The sequence below is a fragment of the Bubalus kerabau genome, chromosome 3 (genome assembly GCF_029407905.1).
Source record: "Bubalus kerabau isolate K-KA32 ecotype Philippines breed swamp buffalo chromosome 3, PCC_UOA_SB_1v2, whole genome shotgun sequence".
In the NCBI taxonomy this organism is placed as follows: Eukaryota; Metazoa; Chordata; class Mammalia; order Artiodactyla; family Bovidae; genus Bubalus; species Bubalus kerabau.
The window spans coordinates 138,269,680-138,290,974 of record NC_073626.1 but is presented as its reverse complement, the minus strand read 5'-3'; the positions used below and the strand labels follow the sequence as shown (position 1 = coordinate 138,290,974).

General features: G+C 36.2%; 2 protein-coding genes across 7 annotated transcripts in view; one reads left to right on the top strand and one right to left on the bottom strand.

Annotated features, from left to right (window-relative positions):
* The window catches only part of DNAH7 (dynein axonemal heavy chain 7), a 255,094-nt gene extending 249,812 nt beyond the window's left edge, over positions 1-5,282 (top strand). The window contains exons 64-65 of the mRNA XM_055572973.1: positions 2,468-2,571; positions 4,999-5,282. Coding sequence (XP_055428948.1) covers positions 2,468-2,571; positions 4,999-5,205 — 311 coding nt within the window. The 3' untranslated portion in view covers positions 5,206-5,282. The remainder of the gene's footprint in view (positions 1-2,467; positions 2,572-4,998) is intronic.
* Positions 5,283-5,393: 111 nt separating this feature from the next.
* SLC39A10 (solute carrier family 39 member 10) overlaps positions 5,394-21,295 on the bottom strand; it is a 115,701-nt gene continuing 99,799 nt past the window's right edge. For all 6 annotated transcript variants that reach the window (XM_055572977.1, XM_055572979.1, XM_055572976.1 and 3 more), the window contains 3 exons: positions 20,639-20,719; positions 13,513-13,703; positions 5,394-8,179 (listed from right to left, as the gene is read on the bottom strand). In XM_055572977.1, coding sequence (XP_055428952.1) covers positions 8,021-8,179; positions 13,513-13,703; positions 20,639-20,719 — 431 coding nt within the window. In that variant the 3' untranslated portion in view covers positions 5,394-8,020. The remainder of the gene's footprint in view (positions 8,180-13,512; positions 13,704-20,638; positions 20,720-21,295) is intronic.

Below are 21,295 nucleotides of genomic sequence, written 5' to 3'. Positions count from 1 at the left end.
AGTGTTCTAATTCATTTTTTTTTTTAACATGTAGCAGTCCTTTTCCCAACACTATTTATTGAAGAGACTGTCTTTTCTCCACTGTATAGTCTTGCCTCCTTTGTTGTAGATTAATTGACCATAGGTGCATGGGTTTATTTCTGGGCATTCTATACTGTTCCACTGATCTGTATTTCTGTTTTTGTGCCAGTCCCATACTGTTTTGCTGACTGTAGCTTTGTAATACAGTCTTAAGTAAGGGAGCATTGCTCTGGCTATTCAGGGTCTTTTGTGGGGTCTTGTGTATTTTGGGGCCATGAAAAAAGCTACTCACTCTTAAAGTGACTTTTAACGTGGCCACAATGCCATTGTAAATCTACCTAGATTTAGTATCATATATTCTACATGATTTGTCTTAACTGAATCACCCTCTAGCACCCAGTAGTTCAGGTATCAATGGGAAAAGCACTACAAAGCAAGAAGGGGGCAGGAAGCAGTGAACAAGGGCTGGGGGTGCTGCCACCTCCACTCTGTGCTGACCACAACTCACAGAAGCAAAGTGATTCACAGACCATGAAAGTGAACGTCACTCAGTCATGGCCAACTCTTTGTGACCCCAAGGACGATATAGTCCATGGCATTCTCCAGGCCAGAATACTGGAGTGGGTAGCCTTTCCCTTCTCCAGGGGATCTTCCCAACCCAGGAACTGAACTGGGGTCTCCTGCATTGCAGGTGTATTCTTTACCAACAGAGCTATCAGGGAAGCCCCACAGACCAGGAAGGGCTGTTAAAACAGGACCCAGTTAGTATCTCCTGTCGTTTTGTTTTGTGTTTTCCATATGGCCTGTGAGAGACAAAAATTCATTTGTCCCCATCACATTTCTTATAAAATTGTTGCTAGGTTGGAGGGAACTTTTATCCCCATTGCCGCTGTTCTTAAGCGGTTAAGATGAATTCTTCTCTTTACTCCCTCTGACATAATCTTTCTTTTCCAAGTAAGGAATAGATCACCCATTAGTTAAAGCCAGACATTTACTGGGCTGTGCTTACCAGTCAGCAAGGTCAGAGTATTAAAAGCTCTCTGGAACCTGAATGCAATCTCCTCTGCTTTCTCTGTTCCCATCTATTATTGTGACTGGCCTGCAGACTAAGATCTGGCTGGAGATGTGGGCATGTAGGATGTGCTTGCAGACCTCCCTGGCCCCCTCAGGCAGGTCCACCCCTGACCTGGCTCCAGGCTCAAGATGCATTTTGCAATTCAGCTTTACTAGAGTTATTCTTGGGAAGTTACTGGACGAGTACTTTGCCAGCAAATAAAATTGACCCTTTATTCCAGCTATTCTTTCCGTCAGTTAAAACCTAGAGAGAACAGAGGGTTAGTCTTCCCCTCAACATCCATCACTGGGCTATCCACATGTGGCCTTTTAAATTTATAACTAAAATTAAATTTAAATTTCTTGGTCCCACTAGCCATGTTTTCTATGTTTTAATAGCCAATCATATTGGAAAACATAGATATAAAATATTTCCATCACTGGAGAAAGTCCTATTGGACAGCACTGCCCAAGTGGATTTTCATATCCTATTTTCACAAACTGCTTTCGTCAGGATAGCTGATTTGATTCTAACTGTACAAGATAGAAACAGACATTCAGTTCAGTTCAGTTGCTCAGTTGTGTCTGTCTCTTTGCGACCCCATAGACTGCAGCGCACTGGGCATTAATGTTTTACAAATATCGTCCAATTGTTCTCTGGATAAAAAAACAGATATAGAGTTAAATGAATTGTTCAAGATCACACCTCACATTAGGAACTCTTCACCTATGTCTTCCTAAGTTCTTCAAGGCCTCCCTTCATATCTATGCAACAAATTACAATGAATATTTTTGTGTGCAGATACCCATATTCAATTCATGAAACTTTACACAAGTGGATAGCCAGGGATGTGATCCAGGTTTCATGGATTCCTTAATTTTTGTTCTTGAGTTGATCATGTATGACATTGCCTTTGGGATTCTCATACAGACTGAGGTGCAGCCTTGGAGTGAGAAGATTCTAAAAGGGGAGGAGAAATTTAACTCTCAGGACATAAGACATCAGCAGAAGGGTGTTTTGTTCCCATGCTGCCTAGAAGCCACTGGGTCCCTACAATGACATTAAGAACTTCTGTAGATTTTGTGGACTCGACATTATAGTCATTGGTCAATTAAAATATAAACCAATGTTTACCCAAACAGAGAACTTCATGTAAACTAATTTATAATTCCTTTCCTCTTTTTGTCTCCCACATCAAGTTTTACTAGGCAAAGTATAGCTATTCTTAAGATTAACACAAACTCAAAAATTGATTTTAGAGCAGATCTTCGTTTGCTGAACTAGCGTCACTTGGACAGTAGTCACCTGTAGGAATTTCAGCTTCACAACTCAATCTCAATCTGTATGCATATGCAAAGTGTTGTATTAACAACCTGCTTCTTTTATATTTAGGTGTTTTCATTCATGGACTATTTCTGGATGGAGCTTCCTGGAATAGAAAGATCAAGAAACTTGCAGAATCACATCCCAAAATTCTTTATGATACAGTGCCTGTGGTTAGTATTTTCTAATGATATATATGTGGGGGGCTATTTTATACACGTACATACACATATGCAGTCAACTCTTTTTACAGTAGTTATGTTTTATAAACTTGCTACCAACATTAGTGAATACCGAACTCCTAGGCAAAATATAAGGTTTTTGCAAAAAACCTAGGCAGAAACACCTAGGCAAAAATCAGGTGGCCACATTTTTGTTAACTGATCAATATATAACTTTATTTGTGCTTTTGTTTAAAGATACCTTATTTAATATATACTGTTGATTCATTAACATTGAACTCATGGACTATAACTCATTCCTAAACAGTATTTATAAGGCATATCGCAACCTTCTTGTTTGAGGAACATAGATAGCACCTCAGCCCTACACTTAGGGGCCTTTTTAAACAGAACAATTACCAACCGAAAAACAAAATGCAAAAAGCTTAGCATCGAAAGGATACTTGTTTATATTATAGTTGTGAGAGTTGAAACAAGGTGGCAGAATGTCACCAGGTTCAACTTCAGTTGGGAACATGCTTGCTGGTGACTTAGTTTTTGCTGCTCTGGCATGCTTACGAATGAACATGAAAGCACAGAATATCGATATTAGGATTAGGACTAAATCTTAGTGACAGGCAAATTTGCAAATATGGAATCCAGGAATAATAAGGACTGACTGTATACATGTGTCCACATCCACACATAGGTTTATGATTTCTCTTACATGTACATTGACCTAAAAATGTGAAACTTGCAGATTAAAAGATCAGATCAGATCAGATCAGATCAGTCGCTCAGTCGTGTTCGACTCTTTGCGACCCCATGAATTGCAGCACGCCAGGCCTCCCTGTCCATCACCAACTCCCGGAGTTCACTGAGACTCACGTCCATCGAGTCAGTGATGCCATCCAGCCATCTCATCCTCTGTCGTCCCCTTCTCCTCTTGCCCCCAATCCCTCCCAGCATCAGAGTCTTTTCCAATGAGTCAACTCTTCTCATGAGATGATTAAAAGATAGTTATATGAAAACCATCCATTTAAAAAAATTGTTTTCTAGGCACCAGTCTTTAGCATGGGCATACTAAGCTATATAAATACTAAGTTTCCAGCTGTTACTGCATTATGAGAAGATGGCTAGAGAGATTTTCACATAATTTGAAGGGTCAGTCTGGGATAGTGATAAAATATAGGCTGAGTTTTACATGAACTTACATGAATTCTGTTTGTGGGACACTGGGAGCCATTCAAAGACAGGCAATAATCCTTCAGAGCAGTTCTAACAGGTACAGAGAGGGACCAGCTGACAGCCGATTGCAAGAAACCTGCCATATATACCAAGATACTGTGGGCAGATAAAGTTTCAAATAAGAGACCCAAACTGAAAGTCACAAGGGCAAAATGTCTGTAATTTCAGGAGTCAATCTGGATCAATTTTTTTCTTTCATATAGAAACTCAAGTTTGTGAATAGGATTTTAAGTAGATAATCTTCTGAAAAAGAAGTCACTAGTAAGAAAAACTCCCATTAAAAAAATCCACTTGGTTGAAACAAACCATGTCCAACTTGAGTGTTAAGTCCTTGTATTTAACAGTATCTGAAGAACAGCTTTATAGATCTCCACAATTATGTGGCAGAGAGACTAGCACCCTTATTAGCACCTTCATACAGTTTGTGCTTAAACCTGAGAAACAACAAAAAAAGGAATTCCAAACAGTGGGGACGTCAAGAATTGCTATTAGTACTGGACAAAGGTATTCAAGTTCTAAAAATGATACACTGTTTCCCCTTTATGATCATAGTTTGTTCTTTACTCTTATATTCAGAAATTAACTTGCTCTAAAATTTTATTGAGATTAGTGAGGTTCAACTATACTTAACATTCTAGGAACTTGACTAATGACTCTTTAAGAATAATCATAGAGTTGTATTGCAGTTATAAAAGCAACTATGTTTTAAACAGCACAAAATAATAGCCCTTTTAAAATAGTCACCTAACATGGGGGAGGTGATCTAGTTCAACAGTCACTGATAAAAATCCTTTCAGAGTATTTTGGGATTGGCCTTTAATAAAGCAACATAATTTTGAATATCAGTGGTAGCAGATCTCACCTTTGAAAAGTATATCTGATTTTATTATTAGTGTAAGCACCAGTCATCCTCAGGTAGGTATGGTAGGGAGATGATGAATAGATGGGTAGTATGCTTTCTCAGAGTAGATCACTATTTTTTCTTATTTAGCTTCTAAACTGGTTCTGAAGATAATTCTGAGAGCTCTAAATGTTTTGAGCAATGGCAGCACTGCTGACAAAAATAAAATCAATTTAGCCCATAGAAATTTGCAGACATAACTAACCTTATGCCAATAACCCCACATTAAGTTCAAATATATATAAATATAACAAACAGCCTTGACTTAAATTTTGTCTACTTCCTTCTAGATGTGGCTAAAGCCCTGTAAGAGAACAGATATACCAGAACGACCAAGTTACACTGCCCCATTGTATAAGACAAGTGAGCGGAGAGGAACACTGTCAACCACTGGCCATTCTACGAATTTTGTGATTGCCATGATTCTTCCCTCTGACCAACCCAAGGAACACTGGATTGGACGGGGTGTAGCACTGCTGTGTCAACTTAATTCATAATTAGAAGGTGTCATTTCCCTGTTTTCGTATTCTTTGTTAGATGAGTCAGTAGAAAATATATTTTACTTTTTAAAGAAGTTATTTGGTTTAAGTCAATTTGACTAAAGTTATACTTAATATTTAAAATGACTCATACTTCAAAGTTAGGAACTATTCTAACAAAGATTAAATAAGACACACTGTTATAGTTGCTCTTTTTGAATAACTTTATTTGGGGAGCGTTCCATAAGCATTAGGAACATACATAAAATGACACACCACTGTTGACAATGAAAAAACAGCATTTGATCATTTCCAGCTTTATAAATTTTTAAAAAATGATTCCGTTACAACAACAACAAAAAGTTTAGATATTTTAGCAAGTATCACCTTGCAGGACCATAATCACATTTAAGCCACTGACTTAACTGTTAATGGAAAAAATTCACACTGCATCTAGTTACTATAGTATTTCTAAGCATAATCACAGCTGATTGAATGCAATGTGATATACACCAAAATTCATATGAATGTCACACAGTGACAGCATTGTACAAGTAACATTAATGACCTCCAACAAACACATGTTAAATTAGACTGGTCAAGCTAAATGGAATGTTGGAGCCAAACAGAAATGTAGTGGAATTCAGATTGTCTAGTAAGACTTGAAATTATACATTAGGATGATGTAAAAACTAAATACTGGTGGAACCCCAAGAAAAATACTAGCAGCAACTGTTACAGCCCTCTTAGAAGTTTAAAAAAAAATCTAGCAAATAAAGATACTACCATTTTTGAGAGAATATAAAACTTTATATACTTCAGCATAACCTATTTGCTTTAAATCAGGCATTTGTTTTTAAGACTGGGAGTATATTCCAGCTGTTGCTTTTCATAAAAGTTTTAAAATTAAGCAGATTTAATGCTGGAATGCAGAATCCTCCTTGGGCATAAAGACCCCAAAATGAACTATAAATATACCTTGGTTCAGAAAGCAAGATATCTGAATCACTTGAAGTTGGCAGTACTAAATAAAATATCAGCACCTTTTAGCTAGGTTGCTTGAAGGGTCAAGCAATGAGATGAGGACTGTCCTAATTCAGTGCCCAATGCTGAAAGTAATCTATGTGTAAAACTCCTACTTGTTATAGGAAGCCATGAAGAAAGCAAGAAATAATTTTTCAAATTCAAGCATAAATGAAGGAACTAACACCTAATGAACCCCTTGCTTACACCATACAGGAGAAACACTGGCAATACTCTTAATACCTGGATGCATGTGCTGCTCAGTTTTGTTTTAAAGTTCATGGAGTAAAAGAAAAGGAACTGGGGAAAGGAGGAGGACTAACTGAAGACATTTTAAATGGAATGGAACGAGTTTGGCTCTTAAATATCTGAACAGTAAGATTTTTAAAGCCGCTACACAGGTAGCCAAGCAGATCAAAACAAAGCTGCCCACAGGTAGTTCAAATACAGTTTACCTGGCACAAATGAAGACCATGTGGCACAAGATGTAAACAGAAAAGCTACATGCATATGATTAGTACTACAAATTATTAGGTCAAAATTCAGGATAAATGTGGCTTGCACTTCTCACAAATCATTCACCATTTATGGCAGGAGAACAGGGCACCTAAAAAAGAGACTAATCCCTACCAGGCACAAAAAGCACATGTTGGCACAAAATGATAAGTGATTTCAGCCGAGTTACTTAATGGCATCTTCCAAGTCACCCGGTACCATGACCGCCAGGGCATCAATGGAGATCACCCTCAGAACCATTCTTACACTCAACGTACAGATGATGGACATGGTAAACTTGCTGACTTACAGCCTTACTGCCAGCCACAGCATGTGCTCTAGCTCCCAGTGCCAAACGGGTAGAGCACTGGGTACATTTAAAACTTAAATTTCCCAAATAACTAATTGTTTCTGTTAAAGTAGGGAATCTGAATATTTAGACCATGTTTGGGTTCTTCATTTTGCTGATATATTCTAAAGGGTTACAATTTTAAGGAAAAAAAAAAACAAAACATTTTACCACATGCTCCAAACCCCTTACCCTCACCAAAAAACCTGAAACAAAAATAAAAGTTAAAAAAAAAAGCCCAAACACCAAGTATAATATTAATACAAAGAACCATTATGAATCTGTCATTAAACTGAAGCTCACACAAATGTACAGTCACAAATTTCAGTAGTTTAGGCTGCAAGTTTAAACCCTATGCAAATATATACAAAAATAGTAACTCTAGATTCAAAGAATAAGGGCCTTTTCCCAATGCTAAATCCATACTCTAATGCAGCCTGAGCTTTCCTCTAGGTGCTACAGTCCTACTTTATGCAGCTTCAAAGCTGTGTCATGTTGATCCCTATTACCATATGTAGCTGAATTAAAGGACACTACAATTCACTTTTAGCACAAAGAAAAGTCTGCCCGAAGTCCATTTAAAATATTTTTAAAGTTTAAGTGATTTTTTTTCTTTTTGGTTCAATTTCTATTTCTGCATAGCCACAGAAGTTTCTACTAATAGACTACTTTAGTGTTTTTTATATGATTATTTCTTTATAAAAAGTCTTAATCAAACCTATATCAACATTGGTTCATGGAGTCCCATTTTCTCCTTTCTTTATCACAAGTTTTATATTTTTAAAAGACCCCTTCATGCAGGGAAAACAGTACTGAGCACTGGTCTTTGTGGTTAGGCTCAAATCTATGAACTTGTAAGTAGTGCAAGCCACTGACTTTTCTTTGAGCAACGTGCTTACAGTACAAGGAACAGATGCAAAGCTGCATGGTAACATTCTCATCATCAGCAGTGATTGCTGGGAATGGTCAAAACTGGAGGTCAAACACAATTTTGTCTTCATAGAGGGCAATTACCAGCATAATGGCAAATCCAAACAGCAATCCTAAGTTCTGAAGAATGAATTGCCCCACTGGACAGAAGCCATGTTCTTCATTGTCACCATCACCATGCAACATTTCTGGAAGCTAAAAAATATTTTTTAAATATTTTAAAACAATTTTGTATAATCTCATTTTTTAAAACATTTTCCTACTTAAGAAAGTTAGTGACTAAAGCACAGCTACTTATAATTTTGAACATGGTGCTAACCATATTTTAGTCAAACAAATTTTATGCTCTAGCTATGTACTAAATAAACGCTAAATCTGTGCCTTCCTCACCTCCCAACAGAACACATCATATATGTATTAGTTACTTTTTAAAAGTTTTACTGTCTGCCAACATTTCTGCTAAAGTATAAAACTTTTAGCAGTTTTGCCAATGAAACTCAGGGAAAAACACACCACAGTTCCCACACTTACTGATATATCTTAAGCTCACTGAGAAAGTAAGATTCCTTTGGGGGATATTTCATTCAAAACTATCATTTATTCACCCTTTTCCATCTAAATCCTCATTCCCAACTGCACATTTCATCAAGGATACACAGTAACAAGACAATTCCAAAATTGATATCTTTATGCTCTTAAAAGCCATTATTTTTCTTCCAATGATAGACAGAAATAGTGCATCAAGGCTGTGCAGCAGCACTACCAAGTTATGCACGCTGTCTTCACAATGTATTCTATTCTCTTAACAGTGGTAACATTTTCAAAATTTGAAAGCTTCCAGTATCTTTAAAGGCACAGTACACTGAAAAGTATAGTTCAGCTTCTAAAGCACAAGCATATACCACATTTAAAAATAATCCATAGAAAAATATAAAACTAAAATTTTTAATGTGTCTAAGTAAAAAGGATTTGCTGAAGAATGAATGTATGTGCATTATTATAAGCATACATTCTTCCCACCCAAACATAATCAAAATTTAAAAAGAACTATTTCCAATTCTCATATTCATTTTTGTTTGTTGTTTGTGTTTCAAGTTTGGAGTGAATATCTACAGGACACTGATATGCTACTCTACTTGACACTAAGCTTTTACTCCAAACAGTATCTTGGTACTCTGGGGTTTAGGGAGAAGAAATGCAGTGTTAAGTATACAATGTCTATAAGGAAGAAATATCATTATTCATTATTAAATAATGAGTACAATTAATCCAATTACCATGCTCTGACAATGCTACAGTATATTTAACAATCTCCTGAGAGTCCTATTTAAGAACTACTTCATGCTGGTTATATGTTCGGTTTATAGAAGTCTGTGCAGTAGGGTATGCTAATGGAGGTTACTGTTCTTATCCAGCAGAATTAAGTAGTAGAGACCATTATAAATGTCAAAGGTGAATAACTGTGACAGACATTATATGGTCCACAGAGTTTAAATATTTATTATTGTTTCTTTTACAGAAAGTTTGCCAACCCCTAGATTAAGACTACAACTGGCAGGTTCTTACCTATCATTTTAGAAAGAAGACTACTTTTATTGTTACAAAAACTTTTTCCCCAAGATTTTATGGTTATAAAAACTTTTAACTGTCCTTAGTATTTAAACATAAACAATGTACATTTCACAGAAATATTCCCTCTAGACATGTGCACATACCAACAAGAAGAGGCACCACAGTGCCTCCCTCACACTCAATTCTGTCCTGAATGCTAACACCAATACTGTCTGTCATAACCAGTTAAGAGCCAGCCAGTACCTACCTGTATGACCACAGGTGTTAACATGCAACAGTGCTTGTTGATAAACAGGTGCTATCCAAAGCTTCCAAAAACCAGAAACTTCCAACTTGTTATCTGTCTAAAACTAAAACTACTGGTATTGATACTGTCTTACTTAATGACTATATAAATCAATATAAACTTCTTCCTTTTAGCTAAAGTGATCTTTATAAAACAAAAATGAGATAATGTCTGTCATTGTTGCTTAAACCTTTTAATGGTCTCCCAAAATTCATAAGATAGACTAATCTTTTTAGCATGGAAAATTGTATGACTCATGATCTGATCACATCTACCTAATTAATGTCACTGTAGATATATTACCTAATATATGTCCTAAATGAGTCCTAAAATATATGTGGATAGTTTGTCCCTGTCTTTTAGAACACTTAGGTGTTTTCAATTGAGACATTATAACTACTCTGCAAAAAGTATTTTTTTTTTTGAAATATGAAATACGATTTCATTTTTATTTGCTTGCTTTATTAGCAATAATCATTTTATTTCCTCAGAATATAGTCCCAGGAGTAGACTGACTGGTAAAAGAAATGATGTTATTTCTTACATGCCCTTTCCTCTTGATTCTGATAAACTCTTCTACCTTCTTATTTAAAGAAGGCTCAAATCTCCTATTCCAGAAAAACTTGCCTAATTTTATTTCCCAATTTTTTAGCTAGACTCTAATTTCACAAACATGGTACATCAGTCTATCATAAAGTGCATACAAAGGATTGTAATTGATGGCTACTTTTCTTCTTCATTAGACTATTAATTCCTTACTATAATGACACTCTTGTTCTTTTTATAAGTTTAGCTCTCTAATATAAGAATTAGCTCATTCACTCATTCAATTAATTATGAATTAATTATACATCTCCAGCAGTAATTGAAATATTATAAAAATATCTGTCTTCCAAGAACTGATGGCCTAATGGGGCACAAAATGAACTCAATAAATAAATAAAATGTTCAGTGTGTTATTAGTAAATTTAGATGCAAGTGCAAATGAGAAAAAGTAAAGTAGGAATAGAGGATGTGAAATGTTGGTGTGGAGACTGAAATTTTAGATAGGGTGCCTCAAGAAGTAAGGGAATTGGCCGGGAGAATGTCTCAGGAAAATATTCCACTGGAGTGATCAGCGAGAGCCAGGACCCTGAGGCAGAGTGTGCCTCCTGGGGGAGCAGAAGTGAGGTAAGGTTAGGAAAATTAGGGATGGAAGAGGAGGATTAAAAAACCTTGAAGATCCAAACAAGAACTTTGTGCTTCTGCTTTAATGAGATGGAAAACCACTGAAGGGTCTGAAGCTCACAAGTGATATGATCTAATCTAATCTTACAAGGATCACTTGAAAAAAAAAGTCACCCAAGGTGTGGTGATAGATATAGAGTGTGGTGGCTATGACAAGGGCAACAAGCAGGGAGAACAGTTAAAAAGAGATGATGGTGCCTGGAATGAGACTGGAGTATAGGTGATGAGGAGATGGAGCCCCAGTAGATGTGGAAGGGACAGAAAGAGGAGAGTCAAAGAGTGATACTCAAGGTTTTGATCTGAGAAAGAATAAAGAAGAAGAAAAAAGTTATTGTTAATAGATGGAGGATTTAAAAAAAAAAAAAAAAGATGGAGGATTCTAAAGGAAGTGCTGGTGTAAGGAGTAGGGTTGGCAAATATCAAGAGCTGGTTTCTGAATATATTAAGTTTATAACACCTTTTAGATATTCAGGTAAGCTGGTAGATAATGCTAATTTGGAGTTAAGGAAATGGCCTGGGCTAAAGAGGTAAAGAAAATGAAAGTGTTAGTCCCTCAGTCATGTCCAACTCTTTGTGATCCCATGAACTGTAGCCCGCCAGACTTCCCTGTCCATGGAATTCTCCAGGCAAGAATACTGGAGTGGTTAGCCATTCCCTTTCCCAGGGGATCTTCCCAACTCAGGGATCAAACCTGGGTGTCCTGCATTGCAGGCCGATTCTTGACTGTCTGAGCCACCAGCGAAGCACAAAAAATGTGATGTGATACACCCTCATTGTGTGTGTGTGCTCAGTCGCTCAGTCGTGCCTGACTTTTTGTGACCTCATGGGCTGTAGCCTATCGGCCTCCTTGGTCCACAGGGTTTTCCAGGCAAGAATATTGGAGAGGGTTGCAAAGTTAGAAATTATCAGCCAATAAATACTTAAAGCCATGAGACTTTAGCCATGAGACCAGGTAAGACTACTGAGAGGACTTTCATCAACATTCAGAGGTCAGGGAAGAGAAGAAAATCCAGCAAAAGACTAAGAAAAGGCCAGAAACATGGGAATTCAGGAAATGGTGGGGGTACAGAAGCCAACGGCCAAGGAAATATTCCAAAGAGAAGAGAATGATCAACAGCCAGATGCTGCTGTTAGGAAAAGAGAAATGAAGACGAACAGGGTAAGCGACCAGCGGATTTAGCAATGTTCTGGTGAATGGTAGATCTGACAAAGTAACCTGGCAGAGCAGTCAGGGAAAAAACCTAATGAGCTAGACTCATGAGAGAAGAGAATTAAAAAACAAGAATGGGTAATTGCTATAACTGGGAAGGAGAATAATAAATAGGGCAGTAGCTCAAACTGAAACTGGAATTTAAAAAGATCCTCTTCCACCCTACCTTTTTAAGATAGGAAAAGTAACATGAGGTTTATACACTGATAGGAATGATCCAGCAGGAGGGAAAAATAAATGACGCAGGAAAAAGGGAGAAATTTAAGGGAGTTGGGTGAGAAAGGGGTAGATAAGATCTAGAGAACAGTTTGAAGGAGGTGGATCTAGTAGGAACACAGACGTTTTTTTATAGTAACAGGGACAAAGGTAAACAGGCATTGACACAGGGAAATGAGTAGAAATGGTGATGGGAACTAGTGGGAAGTTGTCTCAGTGGCTTCAGTGTTCTCCATGAAATAGGAGGTAAGCTCATCAGCTAAACATGAGGACAGTAAGTGAGGTATTAGAGGCTTAAGGAGAGAGGAGGTAAATGGCTGCTTCTGGATATAAAATAAAAATTATTTTTTCTTACTGTCCAAACTTGCTATAATAAATATTCTGTAATTAAAAATTTAGATTATATAACTGAAACGAGACTATCTAATAGAGTCTACTAGGTAGAAAAGTGAACACAGTTACCTAGTTAAAAACAGAAAGTAACCAAATTATTCTGCAAACACACTGCCTAACATATATAGGGTATAAAAGTAAAATTAAAATTAAACTAATTAGTGTTACAGATTTATTAACTTTAAACTGAAGTTAGAAATAAGGGCAATTACATAAACCTCCTGGAATATAAACCATTTTCTGCAGAAGGCTGGAGAGATATAGTACTTCCTTCCTATTTGCTATTAAGCAAGCTCAAAGAATTATTTTGTTAACCATAAAAAAACACTTCCACCTCAATATTACAAAACCTTCAAAGTAATTTTTTAATTATACTTTAAATATTATTGATGGTTACTTTGAGTAGTAATATTATTTGATCAAAAATTTTCAAGATAACTGGTTGCCAAAGAAGGAATCCTCCTACTTAAATGTCTTAATAGATTATTTAAGATATCACATGTCTTTTAAATGGGTTATGTTTATTAGTCTTTCAAACTACATCCAAAGAGTTCTTCCATTTTTGGAAGTTCATTCTATTACAGGTTTAGTATAAGAACAAAAATATAAAATAAGCTGTCTTACCATATCCACCAAGGCTACGTAGAGGAACATGCCTGCAGTGATTGCAAAGATCCAAAGTGTGATGTTATTGGCATATTGACCAACAGCTGTGCCTATGAGCATGCCTATGTAAGCCATCATGGCAGAGAGGAGGTTGTATACAATTGCTTGCTTTACAGTCATGCCTGCTTTAAGAAGAACTGCAAAATCACCTGCAGTTAAGACATAATGTAAGGTTTAAAACCACAGGATTTTACTTACAAATTCAGGAAAACACCAACAAAAAAACAAAATTAAGAATGACATTAAAAGATATACCTTTATAACTGAAATTTTATAATGAAATTTTATTTTACTTATTAAACCTTAAATACATGCAAAACCTTGGGTGAATCTCAAAGGCATCATGCTGAAAAATAGTCTGGAAGGTTATATATGATTCCATTATATGATATTCTCAAAAAGATAAAACGATAGTGATGAAGAGCACTTGGGGTCACCAAAGGGCAAGGATAGAAAAGGGATGTGACTACACAGGGACAGCATGAAGGGGTTTGTTGAGATGATGGAACTGTTATCCTTGATGGTGGTAGCAGTGACACAAATCTATATACATGTTAAAATTCAAAGAACTGTATATCAAAAAGCAAGGTCAATGTTACTTGATAACTGAAATGAAAATTTTACAGAATACCAAAAAGACGTAAGAAAAAAGAACTTCACCACAGCACTTTTTGTGAGCAACAAATAAAGCTCTCTACTCTGATCTCTGCCCTTTCTAAGGGAAATGGGCTAAGTAAGAACAGAGGTAACAGATTCTAAGTATATTGTATGCCGTTTACATTTATGTTTTCTTTATTCCAAAAGAAAATTTAAATCTTAATTCTGAAAATCCTAAAAATGTAAAAAGAATAAAGAGACTTTTCTCACTCATCTGTCTAAAGCTGGTAATAAAGGATTAAATATTGATTAGAGAGACATTACTAGAAGGGCAAAATGTTGCTAGAACTAACAGTATTGAAGCTAAAGGGTCAAAAGCAATAGTTTCATTAATTGTAGCTTTTTTTGTTTAAGTTACTAAATATACAAACATCCAGTCAATTACTGAATGTTCAGTAGATGCAAGTTACTATACAGAATACTGAGGGCTGTTTCTCATGAGAAGAATAACTGTTTCTTTCCCATGAGAAGGTATCTTACATGACTAAAAGCACATGATCTAGGTGTGTGTGTGTGTGTAAGTTACGATTACATGATTCTCATTTATAATAGATAAGTAGAAGTTAACAACAAAGAAATTAGTGCAAGGCATTATTTTCCATGTTCTAATGAAATGCGATAAACTACATCCTGCAACATTACTGGGAAAGATAATATAATCGAGATTACCTACCAATGGCTTCTAAACTGCCATTCTCCAGTTTCCACCTAATATTACTATACATCCTGTAGCTTCTCTCTCTCATCTTAAATACTTAATTCTCCTGCTGAGACTTGGATTCAATGTCAATTTTTATCTCTTCTCTAGAGTTTTAATTTCCTCTGGCCTTTCTTCCTCAGCTTCCTCTAGGGAGAGTTCCCTAACTTCTTCCTCTACAAAGTTCCTCACCATACTTTCAATAATTCACCCATCTATTGTGTTAAAGGGACAATTTCATTTAGCAGGGTTTAGGTAATATAAAATGAGACTACAGAAGTGACATTAGGTTATAAAATACAGTGTTTCCTTTTATAATTTCAAATAGAATTTTTAAAGGAGCATTATTGAATCCTCATTGAACCAAAGTATCGTTAAGTACAAACATCAATTCTGATGCCTTCCTGATACTACTGGGTGGGAAGATGATTACTTTCATCCCTGAATAACCACCAAACAGCATGAATTAACTAGACAAGATTCCAGATGAGATATTTAGTTAATACTTTTTAAAATTAAGGTATAACTTACATATATAATCCTCCCCTGTTTTGATGCTGAGTTTTAACAAAAGTATATATTTTAAAAAAGTATATATATATTATGTAAACATAAGTATCAGACTCTGTTTCTTTACCTGCCCAAACCCCCAAATTTCCTTAGGCCCCTCACTTCTAGTGATCTGCTTTCTGTCCCTACAGTTTTGTCTTCCCCAGAACATCACATAAATTATGTAGTCCTTTGAGTCTGGATTTTTTTTTTTTTTCCACTTAGCGTGATCTAAGATTCATCCATGTTACAATTTATATCAGAAAATCATGGCTTTTTACCACTAAGTAATATTGCGTACATGAACAATAGCTTATTTATCCCTTCAGTAGCTTAAGGACACTTAGGTTGTTTCCAATTTTTGGTAATTATGAATAAAGCCACTATACACATTCATAAATAGATTTCTGTATCAACCAAAATTTTTGTCTCCTGTATGTAGACAGGAGTTCTGGTTGCTCCTGATCCTTTCCAGCCCACAATGACAAATCCAGTACTGAATTCTCATGTGTTTATCTGTTATCTGCATAACTTCTTTAGTGAAATGCCTGTTCAAGTATTTTACCCATTGTTAAAAAATTGTTGAATTGTTGGTTTTCTTTTTTTTTTAATTTTATTTTATTTTTAAACTTTACACTATTGTATTAGTTTTGCCAAATATCGAAACGAATCTGCCACAGGTATACATGTTGGTTTTCTTATTACTGAGTTGAGAGGTCTTTACACTTCCCAATATAGATAAATATAAAAATAAATTTAGCACATGATGAGTATCTTATTTTGAATTTATTTAATTCTTAATACTCATGAGAAGGAAGGAAAAAATGGACAGCATTACAGATAGCCACTCTAAGCTGTGTCTTAACACATTATTGACCAAGGATTTTTTTAAAAACTAATGCCTGTGGCATTAATACATCTCTGGTCAATAATGTATTAGTAACACAGCTACATTTATTTATCAAAATGTTATTTCCTTAAGTTAAAACATTGCTCAATGTCAAGAAAAGAGTTTGGATCATCTACCTTTTTGGATTATCCTCAACCTCACTTCCCCTTTATACATTCTTATATAGGTTTTCTTATAAATTATTTTTCAAATGTTTCAAATATAGCTCCTTATGAAAAGGGTAGAAAAAAGTGGAAAGAATGCAAAAGAATAATATTGCAACTTACTTAAATTCAGCTACACAAGTTTGGCAAAAACAGAAGAAGGAGTAATAAATCAGGTAATTCATACACCACAGCAAACATGAAATGAGAAATCTGGGTTTTCTGTTTCCTCTGATGGCTTCAGTTTCTGCACACCTCTTTCAGGGGACCTCCCTATATTCTAAGGTTTAAAAGTACATGTTGTTTTCATAATACATTCCCAAACACAAAAACCCTACCTGGAACACAATTAGAGAAATTTGTTCAGAAGAGGAACATCAAAATTTGGAATTACTGAGTGGACTGAGGATCAGTCTCCAAGGTACTAGAATGTAAGTGATCCTTAAACGACGCAGGGGCCCAGTCAAAAATCTGTGTATAACTTATAGTCAATCCTCCATATACTCTATTCCACATGTGCAGATTCAACCAATTGCAAATCGTGTAACACTGTGGTATATACTATAGACCTTTAAGACACAGTAATAGGCACTTTGGTAAAATAGGGCCTCTACTGATTAGATTATCCACTCATACTCATTTGGAGAAGAACAGAGTGTAGAGAGAGGCATAGAAGCTTCTGAGTCAGAATTCCTAGGCAAGGAGAAAAACCAGTCCCTTGGAGGCTGAGACAGATGCTTGGCAGTTGTATAACTTCAGTGGCTCAGTTGGTAAAGAATCTGCCTGCAATGCAGGAGACCTGGGTTTGATCCCTGGGTAGGAAAGATCCCCTAAAGGAAATGGCAACCCACTCCAGTACTCTTGCCTGGAGAATCCTATGGACAGAGGAGCTGGGCAGGCTACAGTCCAGGGAATCCCAAAGAGTTGGACATGAATGAGAAATTAACTTTCACTTCACTTTCATATACTACAGAAAAAAAAATTCTACACGTACATTGACCAGCACAGTTCAAACCCATGTTGTTCAAGGGTCAACTGTACATGTTTTTTCCCTTAGGGTATCACTTTAGTATAAAAATCTCAGAATAGTTTTAAGAATTCATAATCAAAAATTTAGCTAGGGCAAAACAGGTTTTATATCAAAGTATCTTAGAATGTGACATATTAGGCTGCTTTGCCAACATCTTAAACTGCTAAGTGGAAAGAGAATTTGTCCCTATCCACCTGCCTAGTGTTTGTCGCAGCCTCAAAGGCATTGGTTTTTCTCTTTGCCTAGAAATTCTGACTCAGAAGCTTCTATGCCTCTCTCTACATTCTGTTCTTCTCCAAATAAGTATGGATAATCTAATCATAGTAGAGACATATATCTGGCCCTGTTCTACCAAAGTGCTCATTACTGTGTCTTAAAGGTAAAAACTTCCTTTAGACCACCTCCACATTGTAGATGGATAAAAAAGCCAAAGCCCTTCAGGCCCACTCCAGAGGAGGAAGCCGGGTCATTTCTTTATGATCTTCCTTTCCCAGGAGCTTAGGCAACTAGCATGGGGCAGTTTGTCAACTTAGCACAAGGCACTGGGGAAGACGTACATTTTCATGTCTCCTCTCCTTCTGGTAGAGCAGATGTACGTCTGGATTGGAGTTTCCTCTTACAGCAATAGTGTTAGTTGCTCAGTCGTGTCCGACTTTTTGTGACCCCGTGGACTGTAGCCAACCAGGCTCCTCTGTCCATGGGATTTCCCAGGCAAGAATACCAGAGTGGGTAACCATTCCCTTCTCCAGGAGATCTTCCCGACTCAGGGATCAAACCTGGGCCCCCTGCATTGCAAGCAGATTCTTTACTGTCTGAGCCACCAGGAAAGCCCCAAATAGTAACATCTTAATCTCTGGTTTGTGGGGTAGAACAGGTAGAGATTTGGAGTCTCAATATTTCACTGAGGTGTCTTGGCTCAGGCTTTCACCAGAACTCTGCATTGGGTAAACAAGGGCTTACCTAGCCAGTAAGCTATGTACTACATTTGCCTTATGTGTAGTTATCATTGTGTGTCACTCCTTCAATAAGAAAGTACAGGGGGAAAAAGGAGTAAGTGACAGGAAGGCAACCCTCCCTCATTTCCAACGTCTCTGCTGGTCAATTCTGTGCTGAAATGGAGCATGGCAGGTGGTTAAGAAGAATTTGGTATAACCATACTTAATTATCAAGTGGCCTGACATATTCCTTTTAGGGGGTAGTGGGTGGGTAGGAAGGAAGCTGAAAGCTTTCCTGGCATACTATGGATGTGCGTGTGATTATCCAAGTTTATTACTAAGCAAACTTAAAAAAAAAAAAAGGGTTAAAACAATTAGGCAATGTTTCTTATATATCAAAACTGACAGACAGTCTTGATTTGTGTTGCTACTGAAATGCAAGGAAGTTATTTGGTACATCATTCTCTTACTAGCATAGGAAAGCTGTTAAATATAATTGAGATATAATATCTCACAATGTGAGATATAATATCTGCACACACAAAAACCTACATTATAAGCAAATAGGATGTCTAAAAGGGAAATATACTAAGCATTAAAAGAAGGACCTAGAGAAAGTAAGTGATCAAGTTTAGAGGAAAGATAAACCTGAGGCATGGTGTACTGGAAGGCAGTACTGAAGTTAGAGGAAAAAAGACTTAACATGCTACACTAGGGACAGACCTAGCAGGACAAGCCAATTAGGAGGGAATAAGCAAAGAAACAGGTCAGGCACCCAGAGTGCAGGTTTGATGAACTGTGTTTGGGTGAAATTGAAAACAAGTAACAGCAATTCAGTGAGTGAGGCTGAAAAGGTAGCTGGAAGCCAGATGTGAAGGTCACTGAAAGGAACATTAATGACTCTCAGCTTTTACTTTATATGTAAAGGAAGGCGACTGAAAGATTTTGATTAAATAAGTCACATCTAGTCGTAGAGTAACATAGGCATATGTCAAGACAATAGGTATATAAGATACACTGGAACAGAATGAAACCAGAACTATAAGTACTCCCTAAGGAAAATGCCCAAGGAAAAGACAATGAAGGGTCTGGATAAAGGATTATGGGGCATAAACAAGATATATGATTATATGCCGAAGGTTGACAAGGCAAATAAAACTATAGGGAATCAAGTCCTAAAGAATCAGCACCAAGTAAGCAGTAAGAGATTTTTTTTTACTTTATATGAGCAGTTAGTAATTAAGAAAATTATATGTTAATTCTACTCAAAGTGGGCCAATCAGTATACTACCAATCAAGATAAACAGTCAAAATGATAGACATTTCAGTCAGAAGAAGGGGCACATGAAGAAATTCCTTGGATACTCAAGAGATGCAGTTTTTTTTTCTTTCAAATTTATGTCACCTTCATATCCCTCATATTTTCTATGTGAATGTATGTTCATATTTTTTCTTCCATTTTTCAATTTATAGGAGGAAACCAAAACATAAGAAGAGAAATTTTAAAAATGATTGCTGGATCAAAAAATGCCTATTAATACAATAAAGAAATATCACTGTACACCTTATAAATTGGCAAAAATTAGAGAGTTAATGCTGTTACCAGGGATGGAGAAACAAAGGAATTCTCAGTTATTACTGCTAGAGAGGACATTAGTTTGGTCATTCTCGACAGTGATATGACACTCTCAGGCATGCATATCTTAGGATCCATCAGTTCTGTTCCCAGGTATATACCCCATATGATGTTCTCACAAGGGTCTCTCAGCATCAAGTCTACAGATGTTCAATGCACCATTATCTGTAGTGGCAGGATACATGGTAAGTCCAATTACTGGGTGCTAAGTATGTAAAAATGTGGTAAATACACACCTTTAAGTACTAGGTAGAAACAGCATTAAATTAATTCATGGAGTTAAAAATACACTGATTAGTGAATAAGAAACAGTGGGCTATAACAATATTGTTTATATAAAATAAAAATACATAAAAACAATACACACTTTTGGAAGCACATTAACAAAAATTTCAGTAAATAAGAGAATGATGACACTGAATACTTGCCATCAGCCATTTTTTATGTTTTAACATCTCTAAAATTTAGATGCATTTATATTAACTCTTACATTTGATGAAATCTGATAAATTTTAAGATCATGTTACCTAATTCATGTGGCAGTTCATGACAGAAGACAGCTATAGAAGTACTGATTCCTCCCGTCAATCCAGCACTGAAAGCTGCTCCTAAGGTCAGGGGGGTGGAAAAAATCCAAGTGACATTTACTGATCTTCTCTTTTTCTATTTTCATTCATAATGGCAGGTGCATTCTCTTTTACCTAATTTCATAATGATGAGTGACTCACTAATCTCATACACTATAGGTTTTGAACACACAGAGAGTAAAGTACAACAGGTATGTGACAACCAGAGAAAGCTAATCAATGAAATAAATATACCCTATTGAATTAAATTCTCTATTTGTGTAATCTTCTAATTCACCCACAGCGGCAGAGCAGTAACAGTTTTAGTGTTTCAATCTCTGACCTCAATTTTAAGTCACGTAAGTCTATAACTGCGCTTGTTCTTGCAAACTAATATTTATAAATATTCAAATATTTAAAAGCATCCATATCCAAATTTTTCTAGGTCTAGAGCATGAATGGTATAAATTATTATTTGTCAGAATGTCCTGAAAACTGAAATCAGAGGTATACATGCGTTTGCTACTACTAGTAAAATTCTTTATTCTTTAACAATGACAGCCACTGTAGCTTCAAAAATATGGTCTCTCCTGAAAGAAACCAAAGCCTACTTCTGAA